The sequence below is a fragment of the Atractosteus spatula genome, chromosome 4 (assembly GCF_055471065.1).
Source record: "Atractosteus spatula isolate fAtrSpa1 chromosome 4, fAtrSpa1.hap1, whole genome shotgun sequence".
NCBI lineage: Eukaryota > Metazoa > Chordata > Actinopteri > Semionotiformes > Lepisosteidae > Atractosteus > Atractosteus spatula.
The window spans coordinates 67,148,451-67,164,357 of NC_142709.1; the positions used below are offsets into that span (position 1 = coordinate 67,148,451).

The 15,907-nt window shown below is 41.2% G+C and overlaps 1 protein-coding gene across 1 annotated transcript; it reads right to left on the bottom strand.

The window, feature by feature from the left end:
* Positions 1–780: 780 nt before the first annotated feature.
* Positions 781–15,406, bottom strand: farsb (phenylalanyl-tRNA synthetase subunit beta). The gene is made up of 17 exons (XM_088912753.1): positions 15,272–15,406; positions 13,978–14,033; positions 13,632–13,786; positions 13,386–13,455; positions 12,699–12,814; positions 12,056–12,206; positions 11,441–11,549; positions 11,200–11,270; positions 11,050–11,111; positions 10,902–10,953; positions 10,594–10,655; positions 10,119–10,326; positions 9,946–10,026; positions 9,607–9,699; positions 9,257–9,374; positions 8,719–8,871; positions 781–1,490 (listed from the first exon to the last, which is right to left on the bottom strand). Exons 1-17 carry the CDS (start codon positions 15,327–15,329, stop codon positions 1,339–1,341), a joined length of 1,767 nt encoding a protein of 588 aa, XP_088768879.1. The 5' UTR covers positions 15,330–15,406; the 3' UTR covers positions 781–1,338.
* Positions 15,407–15,907: the final 501 nt, after the last annotated feature.

A 15,907-nucleotide genomic window follows, 5' to 3' on the forward strand; every position in this document is an offset into this window, starting at 1 on the left:
GAGGGTGAGAAAACAACATTGTTTTTTCAACTCTGGTGGGACCTTTTCTATAATGGGATGAGAGACCTCAAAGGAATACCTAACTGCTGCTACTGCCAATGGCATTGATCGACCGATAGGAGATACTGCTCTTTCTGGGCCAGAATTTTGAAACCATTACCCCTAGTATGGTGACGGGGGGTCTGAAGTCCTCGCTACTTAATTAAAAACCTCACAGCACTTTTTGAAAGAGGAATGATGTTAACCCCACCATCCTCGTTTTCACAGTGTGGGTTCCCTAACGTTCCCCCTTAACAGTGGGGGAAAAAAATGAGAAGCCTGCTCAGCTACTCACAGAGACTGACTGTCCACAACGGCTGCTACACATCACAGTGTGGCCATAATTATTTCTAATAAAAATATTCTCATAATTAATTGTGCCAGGGAGCACAGTGCTCAGGGTTGACAGTCACAGTGGGTTCAAGGTATTTCAGCTAGTTAGTGTGACACCGTCTTCTCCCCTTATTCTTTCAGGCTTAAGAAGCTGAGGAGCCATTTTGCTGGCTTTCAGCAAATGAGAGGGCTCTCCAACTCTACGCATGGCCAGATTTTTACACCACACTTTTAACAATCAGTTAAGAAACAAAACTACATAAATCCACATAAGTTCATCTGTTGCAAAAGACAGTCCAATCCCATAGCTTTTTATGTATTTTAACCATCATTAGCGAAAGGTTGTTGGTATAATTCTGCTGACATTATGCAAATATAGTCATTATGCATTAATTCTCCAAGTCTGCGTTACATGGGGAATTCCTTTTATTCCATTTCCACAGGTCCATGTGAATGGCTCAAAACATGTGTGATATTCTCCAACACTGCTCCTAATACAAGCCTAGTTTTACAGCACAAACTAGAAACAGGTGCAGCAACTTACCCATTAATAAAGATGACTGTGATATGTGTGCAACTGTCAATTTGACAAAACAGATGCCGACCGAGATATGCGAAGGCTAGAATACTTTATTCAATTTATATTTGAGCCACGTGGTTTCATACGATAAGGGCTAGCAACATTCCAAGGGGAAAGAAACATCGTCACTGAAGTGATATTTCCAGCCCTGGGATATGTTTAGATGAGACATTTTCATCCTGCAGCACTCAACTGGCTGCTGCTTTGCACTGCGCAATAACCTATTGGGTTTCAGAAAGTGGCTGGGTTAGGAAGGCAGAGCGGCTGTAATTGCTGCACTAGACACAGTACTCCTCCAGGCCTGTGAAATATTTATAAGAAGAGACCAAGGCGCTGTCAGCTGATGATCCTGGTGCCGAGATGAGGGAGGCAGAGGGGTTGCTGCCTCACAGGAAGGGCTCGATGTCGAGGTCCAGAGCCGAGCAAGGCATCGTCAGCTCAAACCTGGTGATGATGTCCGGGTGCAGGACACCCAGTCTTCCAACGCTCCGGCCTCGGGCGAAGACCTCCGCACAGCGACCGGGGAAAAAGGTGGAATCTGATCCCAAAACAAAGCACATCTTCCGGTTATCCATCACCGGAAAGGAGAACGTTCGCAAAGTCAAATCATCCCAGCTCTGCAAAGGTCTGGAATTCCTCAGGCCAACTATAAAAAAGCAGCCCGAGAGATCCTACAGCTGCCCGAGTCTGGTTTAACTGAAAAGATGCGCTCAAGACCGTGGTGAAGTTCTGCTTTCTTTAAAAAAAAACAAACATTGCAAACACAAAACAAACGTAATGAAGAGGGACGTTTCATAGCTTTTTTTCCAAAGGAAAAACAAAAAGACTTGTGTGATTTGCCTTCTGGGATGTGGGAGGGCAACACCTATGGATGTGAACGGATGCTCACTAGGTTATCTGGTAATAAATAATGCCAGACTGATAAAAAACAAAGACTCCAGGCAAACTACACAGGCAATAGACTGTCTGGGTCAGACTTTTAATTTCTATGAGACTCCAGGGCTTGAACAAGTTAAATAATACCTTTGAAAGTGCCCTCCCAAAACCTGAAATAGTCTCCGTGATGAACCCAGAGTCTCTCTTTGATGACAATGAAGGAACCCTTTGTTCAGTAATCCACTTCACTGGGCTCTGTTTAGCACGTTTTCAGCCTAATTAAACGTCAAAGACTTGATGTGTTGGGGGTACTCAATAATCACTTTCTTTATTATTTGAAATCTCTTCCTTCCACATCCTTCTGACACAATTCCAAGCAAGCAGGCGAGATAGAAGTTATGGCATGAAAACGACTGACAGACCCATTGACATATGTGCACTTAGACACTACCTCAATACACAAAAACCAAGAACCAGTATATAATCAATATAGATCTCCCATCAATGCAAGTTTTTCTAAATTTAAAAAGTGTTTAATGGCATGTTTTCTCTTATATTAGGATAAGAGATTAAAATAACCATTAAACTGTCAGATATAAAATTCACTTCAGCAGTTATGTGCCCACTATGCATCTGGCAAGACAGAATAATGCAGCTCAGTGATATGTTTATAAATGATCAAGTGTTTTTTGATTTTTATGTCTCCATGCAGGATTACTTTTAATCCTATTGACTTGATAGAAACTAGAATATTCTAATGACTAAGGTTGTCACTCAACTGGAAGGCTCATAAAATAGCACTGTGAGCACTTGTTAATTTTTAAAATACATCAGAGCACGTTCTGCATTCTCCCTGACTTGCATTATTTTTTTTGTTCTACCATTATAATAATCCTTACACTTACAGAGCACTTTTCTGGACACTCCCCTCCACCAGCACCAATGTGTAGCCCTCATCTGGATGATGCAATGGCAGCCAAAGTGGTCCAAAAGAACCCAAAAGAACAGTACGCTCACCACATACCAACTAACAGTGAGGAGGAGAACAAAGTGATGAAGTCAATTCATAGATGGGGATTATTAGGAAGCCGTGATTGGTTAAGGCGAGGGGAAACTCGATCAGGACACCAGGGTAACAATCCTACTCTTTTCAAGAAACGCCCTGGGATTTTAAATGACCACAGAAAGTTAGGATCTCAGTTTTACGTTTCATCCGAAAGGAAGGCGCCTTTTTACACTACAGTGTCCCCGTCACTATAACTGGGGCATTGGAATCCACACAGAGCCCAGTGTGAGCGCCCCCTACTGGCCCCACTAACACCTCTTCCAGCAGCAGCCTTAGTTTTTCCCAGGAGGTCTCCCATCCAGGTACTGGCCAGGCTCACACCTGCCTAAGCTTCAGTGGGCTGCCAGAGTGGTATAGCTGCTGGCATACCAGTGAGTTGCTACTGTTAAAATGGTGAAACACAGCCCCTTGGAATCACCTTTGAAAAGGAAGTGCTTCTTGACACAAAGGGTTGTGGGAGTCTGGAGCACCAGAGCAGACCACCTAGTCATACTGTCCAAGGCCAAGCTAAGGTTTCTTCCAAGAAATGGCTCCATTGGTTCCTGAAAACCCCAAAAGGCTCCTCTAGCTGGCAAAACCTTATCATTAGTATCATTAAGAATACCAGTCAGCCCGGTTTCTCATTTTTCTCCCCGCTTCCTTCTGGTAAGCGTTATAGGAGCATAAAGACACGAACCTCCAGATTCAGACTCAGAGACAGTTTCTTCCCACAAGCTGTCAGATTACTGAGCTCTACCCCTACCACTGGCTCACACTGATGTTTTTTTTTAAGTTGTATGTTATTTAACTTGTTGTTGCTGCTGCTGTTCTGCGTTAATGTTTATGGTGTTTCCTTAATCTCCTTGTAACGGAGCAAACATGCAAATAAGCATTTCATTGCACTTGTGCATATGACAATAAACTGAACTGAACTGAAACATAGGTACCTTTTATAACGCAATTCCAGATTTGAAGCACAGCACTGTAAAATAGCAGCTAGTACATCCAGATGAATCCCACGGTAAATGTACTGCTCTTGGGATACAACAGCCAGAAATTACAGGACAGGGAAATAGATTTTATAAGGCTTTTGGAAGTTTCCTTAATGTTGGTTAGAAAACTGATTAAGCAAATGATGCTCTTCATAGAGCTCCACAGCAAATCAAGCATTACATCTTCTGTTTCCTGTTCTTTCATCAACAGAAGAGCTGCAAGCCAAATAGATCTTATAAATAAAAATAAAACAATGCTTTTACAAGTTGAAGAACGTATATACAAAAGTTAAATGTGAGTGACTGCACTGCTTAGTTTCTAATCACTCGCCTATCGTGTAAAGAAAAATTCTATAAATCCGTTTGCCTGTTAGCAATTCATTCCCTCCGGAGCTGAAAAATATTCTGCCTTTGTCTCCCGAGTTGATGCGAAAGATAGCACTGTTACAGTAGCCTATTAAATGTAGCCAAATCTGCTTGCATACCCTTTGGGCTCAACGGTTTTAGAATTCAATCTGATCATGGGATGCTCCCTTTAAACTTAGTGTTAGATGATTTGGTTTAATAGTCAGAAACACAAAAACTGCACTGTGACTGTTTCCTTTTAAGCTCAACTTAATTGAACTATTCAGCGTTTCTCCTTTATTTACAACTGGAACACAGCTGACAAGTAATGTTGATCGCTTCTTCCTGACCTTCTTCTTCCCTTTCATTCTACCGATAACCTCATTTAGCCTCCAGTGTTTTCTTTGTATTTGTACTGAAGTGGTGCAGCAGAGATCTTCTGACAAATAGTCCCACCTGACTCATACTGGTGTCGTATATGTAATGTAACATTGCCTGAAATGCAAAATTGCAGGCTTTACATTTTAATGATTTGTAAAAAGAATCTAAAATGTAAGCAGTGTAGCAAACTGTTCTCTAAATTATAACACCGAAATCACTTAAATCAAGTACTGAATGGGATAATCAGGTATGCAATTATTCCAATGCTTTACTAATCAATTACCGCAATGCCATAATATGTTTTTGCTGCTAATTGACTAGTAGCATTGCAAAACCAGACTAACAGTATGCCACTGACAATTGTTAAACATGTCTAATTTGATAAAGCTAACAAGGTCATTTTTTTAAAATCTGATTATTGCTTTAAATTGGAAAATATTCTAATACACACATACCTGGTTCAAAACCAGAATGTAAATGACAACCAAGGTATAGTACTTCCATAATTATAAGACTCTTCATATCCTTCCCCCTTTATTATGTACACAAGACAAAACGGCACTCATCCTTAATTACCACATTTGACATGGATACCAACGCCGCAGTCGGTAGATCCTAAGGGATATTACAGACCACTAGATAGCATCTTGCCTGTCACGCCTGTTAGGATCTCTTCACTTTCAGATATTGCACTTTCAACAGAATTCCCACTGCACACTTCCTTCCAGATGCCCACCAACGTTGTCCATTTGCTCCTCCTCTTTTTTTTTTTAAGGCTTGACGAGACAAAGCTCAGGTCAGTTTACACTAAACACAACTGTAAGGGCTCTAGGGAACATGACAATTTCACCCGTATGTTCCAGCATCTGCAGCTTCCCACAGGTGTCTCATTATGACATTATGAGCCTTGGAGGTTAGGACCTTGGACTGGACTGACTGGCCAAATGTGTTTAAAGGTAACATTAGGGGCCCTGAGAACATATGGACCAGAGTTAAATGGACACAAGCAGATAACTGGACACTGTCTCGAGCAATGAGCAAGACTAATAGGTTTTTAAATTCCTTTCGACTGCAGCCTTTGTAAAGGCTAATTATATACTTTAAGCCAAAACAGGGGGCGTCTCATGTTTGTTTCATCGAGAAATGACAAAGCCATTTTTCAAAGACCAGATAAATCAATCCACATGGGGGATAAAATAAAATGCAACCACATCACTGCAGAATCATCTTTTGTGCTCTTTACCCATAAGCTACACTGGCAGACAAACAAGAATACATTACTGTCCTTTTGGGTTCACCAATTCAAACATAGCACGTGCAGCGGGCCATATTTATTTTAACATACTGCATCTTAGGAAACAACTGAAACATGTTACACTCGACACAGCCGACTGCCAAAACTGGGGACACACATGAGTAACTTCAGTGCTGTTATTTCAGTCCCGAAATGTGCTCCCATGCATCTTCATGCAATTAAAACTCCATTTCACAAAAAAAACCCAACAACTTGAAATCCATAATGTTAAAATGTAAAAATCAATAAAAATGCTTTAGCTGTGAACTGTAGGGCTAGAGCTGAACTCTGCCACAAAGGTGCCTTTGTGTTGTTTTGCCACTGGCTCGAATAGTCACTGGCTCAAGCCTTTTCCATCACTAGCCTCGGGACTAGGAGTGTAGGGCCAAATGAAGACTCCTAGAATCCACAGACAGACTCAGGACTACAGCAGTCAAAGGGGTAATTTCATTAGAGGCAAACTAGTCACCTCAAGGAATTTCCACTCTCCTTTTAATAAACACAAACAAGTCAACACGAAATCAAAACATGATGCAGAGTATGAAACCAGATGCCGCTCGAACAGCGATACTTTCAGATCAGAGGCGACGTGGCTGTGGATAGTGGGGGGGGCACAGATTATAGGTCCTGTTGGAATGCGGTGCCGAGGGTAGAGGGAGAAAGGTTTAACTGGCAAAACGAACGCGTCGAGTGGAACTCTTTACACTATATGACACGGATGACTTTAGATGCCCAACAACATGCCTCTTCACGTTTTCTAAACACGACAACACCAGTCATGAGGAAAAACGAGTGGATGTCAGAATCAGGATCCAATGTGTTCTTGATTGAAAACACAGCAACATCCTGGAGAGCACAGAACAAAGCAGTCTCTACAACAGTTTGTCAGCACGCCTGGATGAGCTCCTCTGCTCTTCCCTTTGACTGTCAAGCTGGGATGCAGCACTCCCTGTTTTGCAGGACTGAAGAGGATTCCCACTTTGGATGTTCCTGGAATTGGAGTTCCTTAATTTGCCAACAACTCAAAATGCAGCATCACGGTCCGACCCATTACGGAATACCCGACAGCAAAAGCAGAAATCTGTCATCATGTACCCTGCACTGAAGTCTTGTATAATTACTCTGCATTTGCCTGAATTCTCCATTTTTAATGGCACTGGCTGGAAAATCAATTATTGGTCGATATGCTCCTTCTTTAATGCATTACAACATTGCGCTGGGCCAAGGAAAGGGTGTCTTTTATCCTCTGCAGTAGCTTTGCTAACATCTGTTGATCGTGTAGTTAAGGTTTTAAATATACAATATTCCAAACCTTGCCCGAGCCGGAGAGGACCCTGAAACTTTGCCAGTTACTGTTCAGTTAGCTGCTTCAGTTTTCAAACCTCAACTACAGACACGCTATTCACAAGCCTTTCCCCTAAAATACCAATACCCTCCTTAATTTTTGTATTTCTAGTCTACCTCTGAAACGTTCACGTTCCTCTGAATGACTGACCTTGTCTTCATCAGTTCGTCCTCTTGGCTGTAATTTGTCATAGCGAGCCTACAGTACGATATTCACACATTTAAGACCTGCAACTACTCAAAGTAAACTTCGACAGAAGGGTCGCACTTGGTGAGAGAAGATTAAAAAGACAAAAGCTTTTTCATCTCCCATGATTCTGGTCTGTAAATGTGGGCGTGAGAACAGTCCCCCTATAAAACGGTCACATACTGTATACTGTATATAAAAATAGAACAGAAATGCATGTCGCTTAGAAGCAAAATTCAGTGAACACGATGGACTATTATTAGTCATAGCAAAACAAATACATATTTTCAATAAATGCTACTGAGATAAAATAACCAAGGCCAAGGTAGTGTCAACACAAAATAACTACAGCAATGAGTTGATTAGAATTTAAAAAAAAAACAACTTTGAAAGTGCGTCCCTGACCAATGAATATTTTTCGGATCACAAGTTCTAATGCCCCTAATGAACATTAACACTTTGCCAGGTCCATTCATTTCACATGAGACATCTGCATTAGGCAAGAATCATTGCCAGAGATCACACAAAGAACTTTGTGCAGAACTGGTATTCAGGTATAAGCCCTAAACCTTTGATTGCAGATGGAAAGGGGTTTGTTTTTCTCTCTTTTTGTTTGGCAAAAAACGTTGAACAGATAATTCATACCATCCCGCCTGTGAGACAGTGAAAACTGTCAGATGTCAAAAGAGATGAAGTAAAGACACATTGAGCCCTGAAGGCAGCCTCAGCCGCTGCAACTGGTGCACTAACTGGGACCACATCCAGATCAAGACTGCAGGAAATTCCACCTAAGTGCGAAGCGGCACTATCGATTGTATTAATGGACTCCTCCAAGTAACGCATTCAGAAAGCCAGTGGCCTGTCAATGTCCACGACCTTGGAAAGATGAATCTTTACTGCACAAGTGCAGAAGCGCAAGAGGATCTCCTTTCTGCCCTGCAAGTACCCAAGAGTCAATGCCGAATAACTAAAAAGGAAAATCCAAATGAAGTTGCAAAGAGATGTATCCTCTATCACAAAGTACCTCAACGATGACAGCAAGTACGTAATCTAACATGCATTTGCTAAGAAGAGATCAATTTCAGTTTTGCCATCTCAAAAAGCAGTAACAGCTAATGAACTGAATGTTTCATGCACTTTATGCATATCTGTGTATTTTTAAATGCAGAAGAGAAATATGCAAAGATCCCTTAAACATTGTGTATTAGCGGACTGCGATGGCATATCACCATGTGCTTGATGCAGTGCGTGATGGGCTACTGGAACAGTCACAGTTTCAGGGTATTGAAACAGGGCACCTACCCTCTGCAGCCTGGATGTAGTACCCTTCCTCTCTCCCTGGTTTCACCTCCAGCAGCTGCATGATCCTGTCCAGCAGCCCGTGGATGACCTCGAACCCAGGACTCTTGTTGTAGAACACGGCACACAGGCGTCGGTTGTTCCTTGCACCCACATCTGTGGCAGAACAAGGGGAGGTGAAAAATGAAAAATAAGGTAAAGCAAGCAGCTCCCTCACCTTTCGTTCCTTAAGCCACTCATTGTGCTACGTGATCCAGTCATGTTTTCAGTACCAGCAAATGGGGTTTAAATTGTCGGGGGTGGTGTCTTTTATTAAACTGATGGAGTGTCCCAGATCGGGAATTGTATAGGCTGTTGTGAAGAGGCTATTGGAGTTTTAACTGAGCTGAACGTCAAAATTAACAATATGAACTATAACAAAAGCTCTGAATAAGAAGCAACAGCAAAAAATAAATCTTAAAAATGAGTCATAACGTTAAAAAAAACTATTTTTTCCTCAACAGGTTGTGGTTTGCTTGTATGACTATAATTAGACACGGACCTCGTGTGTCATCCTTCAGCACCACATCAGAGATTTCGAAGAGCTTCAGGGGAAGAGGCATTTTCCTATTGGCTGCAACGGTCTTCAGAAGCCCAGAGAGAAGGGTGGTGCGCGCCACCTGGTGGAAGGAAAAAGTTATTGTCGCTGAGTGCAATTTCATTTAAATCGGTTTTTGACATTCTTGACAGGTAATATACCTTTTGTAGGCAGATCAACTGAGCACTGTCAAATCATATTGTTTGTGTTTGGGGACTTAAATTTTGGCATTATGCTTTATATACCAAAATAAATTATTTTTATAAGTAAATAAAGTTGAATACAATTATCATAATATCCAAATGATTTCTCACCTGAAATTCAGCTGTTTTAGGGTTTGCAATGTGCACTGCTTTTGTGACAGAAATATCTTTGCCCAGCTTGTCAGCTATGTCTTCCTTCGAGCACTAGGAAGAAGAAGAAACAATGTTTTCAATGGACCTCTATACTAGCAGAACACTTAATTTAAACAGTGTCTTCTACCTCATTTAAAAAGAGCAATAATCTTTATCCTTTAATTTGGAACAGACAGAAAGAAAAAACAGAAAATCACTCCAGCTCCATTTGGAATCCAGGCTTTGTTCATGGGCTCCACCAGGTGACACACAGAGTTGTTGAACAGAAATTGACCCAGAGAGCTGCTTGACACTTACCAAGGCAAAGGTGAGGGCTTCTGTGAATCCAGCAGCAGCCAAATCCTGCCTGAGCAGCTCTGTTAGCTTGTTCAGCGGGAGCTGCAGACAGGAGGAGGATTCAGTCAGAACACGAGCTTCAAACCAGCGCTCATTTCCGCAGTTCCACCTCCGTCTGTCCTTTCTTTCCTTACCTGGTTGGCCACTGTGTAGGTCCGAGGTGTGGTCCGGTTGATGTTGTTGTAGCCGTAAGCAATAGCTGCATCCTCCACAATGTCGCACGCATGGATGATGTCAGATCTGGTGGGCGGGACTTCCACCTCTATCTCGCCTCCTTCCCCTACAACCTCTGACTTCAAGTACATCCGGGTCAACAGCTTGGCAATGTTCTCTGGGGTCTCACTGACGTAACAAGTTTGGAATGGAGGACAGTTCAGCAGAGCAAGATAATACATACATTTTAAAGTAAAGTAACTTGCGTGTGCTATACCTAAGCAGAAAATACGTTTGTTCTGGTCTCTGCAATTTATATCATGCTCTTTGCCATTGGAGACAAAGTACAAGCGTTTTCATTCCAGGAGATGAATCACTTTTCAGATTATTTTTCATTAAATCAAGAGATGGCTGTCGAAAATCAGAGCAATCCGACGCCAGAATTCCACAACTTACTTGATGCCAACTTTATTATTGATATAATCTGCAGTCAGAGTCTCCTTCCTGTATGCCAGCTCCTTGGAACACAAGCACAAAAGTTCTTTTTATTAAGCAGTTTTCACTCCACGTCAGTACCAAAGAGGAATTTATGATGATGCAAAATCCAACATTTTTTAAAGAAACATAACATCAATCTGAAAATGTTTTTTCTTGGGTTTGGATTGTATTAAGTGGGTAAGCTTTCCTTCAGAACATTTATGCAAAATACTACACCACTGCACAGAAAAGCAAGCTACATAGGCAGAAAGAGTCCATTTACTTACTGGATAAATACAGGTATTCCCATCAGGATAGACAACCTCTGCAGCCTCAACACTGCAAATAAAGCAGGAATTAGCAGATAGGCATTAAAACACAAGCTTTAAGTTTGATTTCAGAAATATTGATATCAGGTCATTAATATGTACTCACGTAAAAGGCTGCTCACAATATTCACTAAACATGGTAACCAGCATGTCCAGAACAATTTTTGCCTGCAGAGAGACAAAAACCTTACTACCAGATTTGTAACAAAAACAAATGAAATGAGCATTGGGATCATTCAGACTCAGATACACTTGCCTTGGTAAGATCTGTAGCAGTGCACTCAATAAAAACATTTTTGGTGTTGACAGAGATTTTTGAATGGTCTCCTGTAATCAAGAAGGAAAATTACAAGCTGTCATTTTAATATCAACAAAAGTATTATTGCACCTTTAACAACAATGAAAAGGAAAAAATAGAACCTTTCAAAATGCTTTAATATGACAATGCATTTTTCATATTCTTTCCATTTTCAGTCTATTAGCATGTGCACACTTACCATTAATGATAGGGGGCATAGACAGGACTATACCATTACTGTCATAAATAATGGGGTAGACTGGCTTGTCTTCAATTATGTGAAGGTAGTGCCGCAGATGGCCATCAGTCTAAAACAATTAAAAATGTTAGTATTACATTTAAAAGACTCTGCCTCATATCCATGTTCAACAGCACATTGTTGTACAGGATGGTCCTGAAATAGCGGTTTGGTTTGGCTTTAGCTCAAAGAGAATAACAAGCTATCCAAACAGCGGTTTTCTGTTTAGCTTCATTTCCACATTCTGGTCAGAACTTTGCTCAGTTGGAAACAAAACACCCAAAATATTTCAGTTCAGTCAAATTTAGCATTTTAGCTGTACTATGCTGCTTACAAAAAAGGCTCTCCTACAAATACAGAAGTCCTTAATTAATATTAAGCTCACTTTATCTTGTATTTTTTTAAATAAACAATTCACCTTCAACAGACCAAAAAAAAAACAGTTTTAAAATATTTGTCAGGAGAACAATTTACGTTTACAGTTATTGTAAATTTACAGTTTTTGTCAAATGTAGCTCAGATGTTTGAATACCCTGCTAAATGTGGTTATAGCTCTCTCATATCTTCAGGTCTTACCTTATAAAGGCTCATGAGCTCTGGAGCGCTGTACTCTCTGGTCTGGTTCAAGGGCTTGAACTTGATCTCTCCTGGAGGCTTGGCTGTGTATGTAAAGGGCCCGGTTATGGTGTCCAGGTCATGAGTGCCTATTGCCACCAAGGTTCTCTTCCTAGTTATGCACACACATGCATGAGACACTTGGTTATTCTTGCAAAGAACTCACCTCAAGACAGAAAAAAAAGCACTTCAACAAGTGCCAGAACATCACATGTGCACCATAGCTCAGAGTGTCTGATATGAGGAAGCTCCTTCACTCCTGAGCCTAATATAAAAATACTTGAAGAGATAAAAAGAATGATATTAAGCAACAAAAATTAAGAATCTTTTTTTTTCTCAGAAGCCAACATAGGGGTGTGTGTCGCAAAAAACTCTAAAAAGTGTCACTGAAATGATACACGCTTGTGCTCATCAGAATGCAAAGTACCACTTTAACAGAAGCCCTTCTACTTTACTGGAAGTGCTGACATTTCGTTCAGCGCTTTAACGTCTTATTTCATGCTTTCACCATTTTTAAGGCACATTTGTTTTGCAGGCGAGCTTCAGAAAGCTTCCTCGTTGATCCACGCTTATCTGCGAGAAGAAAAGCCCGGGTTCCGCTCACCTGCACACGTTCTGGTGCAGCTTCTCCTGCAGCTCGATGAAGCTCTCGTAACGCTCCTGGGTGAAGGTGATGTTGCGCAGAATGGCCGCCACAGCATGGGGGCGCACCTGAGCCGTCTGAAAGGGAGCAGTACACGTGAACCCGGCCCCTTCTCTCTCGCCGAGCTTGCTGTCACAGAACCGATCGGTGGGCAGTCCGTCAAACTTACCACATGCAAACCGAATCACCTGAAATACGGAGCCACTTCCCCACCTCCGGCACTTTCATTCCCTTGAGAAATGATCATCGGATATTTCTTTGTGCTTAGACACATGAATTACCACTGAGACTTTCTACTCATCCCCTTGATGTTGGCCTGCTCTCATCCCATATTATTTCTCTGTACATGTGGAACTGTAGACAGGGGTGGATGTGATCAGCGCATTGAGCTCAAAACCTCGTCTTTAAAACTTTACTGCCAGACGCTGAAGAAAAGCAGAGGGCAGACAATCTCCTGAGCTTCAAACTACTGGTCAGCCTTGCGGACTGATCTGTCAGCCGTTTGTCTTAAAAGAAGATGTTTTGCCAACGAATCGGGAGTCGAGATAGAGGACGATTCTAACTTTTTAAGAGAGCTGGGAATTTGGGGGGAAATTCCGAGAACCTGCTGTAAAGAGTAACATTCCTCGGGCTCTGTCCACAGCTTACCTCCTCTGTGATTAGCAGCCTCTGGGGCTCCCCAGAAGGGCTGACTCGCTTGTACCTGGGAGCTTCTGTCCTGAAGGGGAAATGGGAAGAGCGCTTTAGATTAAGCAATACATTCAGCTCAATTCAGAGCTTCACACTTTTGTTATATTTTAAACCTCGGCCACAGTTGTTGCCGTCCCAAGAAACAAACTAAGTGGGAATCCCGCGAGAGGTTTCTGAGAAGCACAGTGGAGTGTGTGGAGTTACCTTTCCTTAAAAACCTGGAGCCCACAGACCAGCCCCTCCAAACACAGCAGGTCGTAACGGTTGGCGGGCACATCGATTTTGTAGAGAATGACATCGGAGGCTCCCTCTGCTTTCACATTTCCCTGCTCTTTGCTGATGATATCCTTCTCCGAAGTCTGGAAGACAGGGTTATGCATTTCCCAGAAATGTTATTGGCCAGAGCTAGTGTTTGAAGTCTTTCCCCCCAAAACACTAACTCTACAGGGTGAACACGTTGTGAGAAAAGAATTACAAAACAAACGAGCGAACCACGATGGCAGTGGACCACAAAAGCAGTCTAAGCGGAATATGGTAAAAGACCACTTACAATTTCATCAAGTTCCAGTCCAAACTCAAAGCAGAGCTCATCAAATTCTTCATCGGCTAAAAGCAAACGAAACAGATTACACACCATGAAGGAACAACCAGTGCAATGTACTAAACTTAAAAAAAATAATAATTTATAACTTTAAAAAAATCGTGAAAAAAAGAACACTCAAATCTTAATGTAATTAAATATGAGGGTAAAAATGCTGTTCAACGAACTTATAATACAAGAAAAAAAGGCTTCAAGAAACAGAAAGTTACATATCAAATTGCACCTTGTGTATCTCGAATGTAAGACTATACTTATTTTTTAAATACTTCTCAATTACTGCTTAAAAATAAGACCTACTTATGAGGAATGCACAAAAACACACACACACGTATATATTTATACTGGAAACAAATAAAATTAATTGAAATAGTAACTGTAATAACAATAATTCATTGCATTCACTTGCACTTTCATTCCAAAGATCTTTATGTATAGGAAGGGATCTACTTCCCCCTGAAGGACAACACAGTGTTTGGACCTTCTGGTCCAGAGAGAAGACTGACACCTACTGGTCCACCAACACCACTTACAGAAGCAACCAAGCTTTCTTTAGACACCTTCCATCCCAGCACTGATCAGAACCCCCTTTGCTTAGCTTTTGGGATCTCATGAGCGCAGGCTAGAAGGTGGCGATACTGCTGTCAAATCATGTCAAATGATCAGTTTTACTAATAATGAACTCATTAAACAATAATGGCTCAATAATTGCATTTACCGCAATGAAATTAAAGAGCACAGCAATAAAATGTGCGACGGTCTTATTTTGAATTTTAGGTATACCGCTGAAAATGCAATATCGTACAGGAACACGTAAATTTGATGTGTAGGTGTGTATTAAGTCGCACTAGAAAAGCAATTATATTATTTTTATTTATCATGATAGAAGACACATAAGCAGCACAGCTGATGCAATCACAATGAAACCATCAGATGCTGTACTCCACCCAGCGGCAGGAGAGTAGTTCAACTCTTAAATCCCTTGTCTGTGGACAACTACAATAAATAAGGTTCTGGTGAATAATAAAGAGGGACGCGACACGACGATAAAGCGATCGATTAAAAAAAAGGCAGAGAAGCAGATCGAAATGTCATTCTCATTCATCCAGCCCCCCGAGGTCTGTCAGCTGGGTGCAGGATAGAGCTATTTAAGATCTGACGGTTTTTCGGACTACTGTTGAACTGCAAAATATCGTAATTTTTTAAAATTACATCCAGTACACTATTTAATCTAAAAAATACTCACTGTAATCTCTCCCCAAAGCCTCAAAAAGAAGATCTCTTTTAACGCTGACAGTCGGCATGGTCACTGCTATCCCTTTTTTTTCTCTCTTCCTCTGCTTAGGGACCCAGTGATACCGGGTAGGCTGGCTAGGAAAAAGCCTGAAAATTTGTAATGATTGTGTCACACTTCACTTGAGAGAGTTATCGCTCATTTTTGTTTAACCATATAATCTTATTCAACATCATAAGAGCTAACTCCAGAATAATTAAACATTTAAGTCGAATGTGATATATTGAATATGTCAATTTAGGCACAAGGTGAGACGAGATGATTCGGGTCCTTTTTCGGAATTAACGTAATATTAAATTCCTACTACGTCGAATGTGGTTGTGTCACATAAACCAAGACTGCTTCTGTACGACGGTCGGAATGTTGTATTACTGTCTGTCTTAACAATAATAGCTGTTACTAATCCTACATGATATAAAATCAAAAGCTTAAAAACACTAGCCGTGCTGCCTAAAATGGGTGTACAGTATGCAGCATTACAATGATAAAGAGGATTTTATTGTGATGTACCCGAAGTTCCCAAAAGATGTTGCTCCGCTGAACAAAAAACATTAGCGTGTTGTATTACAACATTGACCAGCAAAAGCA

What these genes read in the sequence shown, in the direction of transcription:
- farsb (XM_088912753.1), bottom strand. Translation starts at nt 15,329, where the DNA reads ATGCCGACTGTCAGCGTTAAAAGAGATCTTCTTTTTGAGGCTTTGGGG. An exon ending in AGCTCATGAGCCTTTATAAG is followed by an intron (nt 11,550 to 12,055) that starts GTAAGACCTGAA and finishes TAATTGTTTTAG; the next exon opens with ACTGATGGCCATCTGCGGCA. An exon ending in GCTGAAGGATGACACACGAG is followed by an intron (nt 8,872 to 9,256) that starts GTCCGTGTCTAA and finishes GTTCTGCCACAG; the next exon opens with ATGTGGGTGCAAGGAACAAC.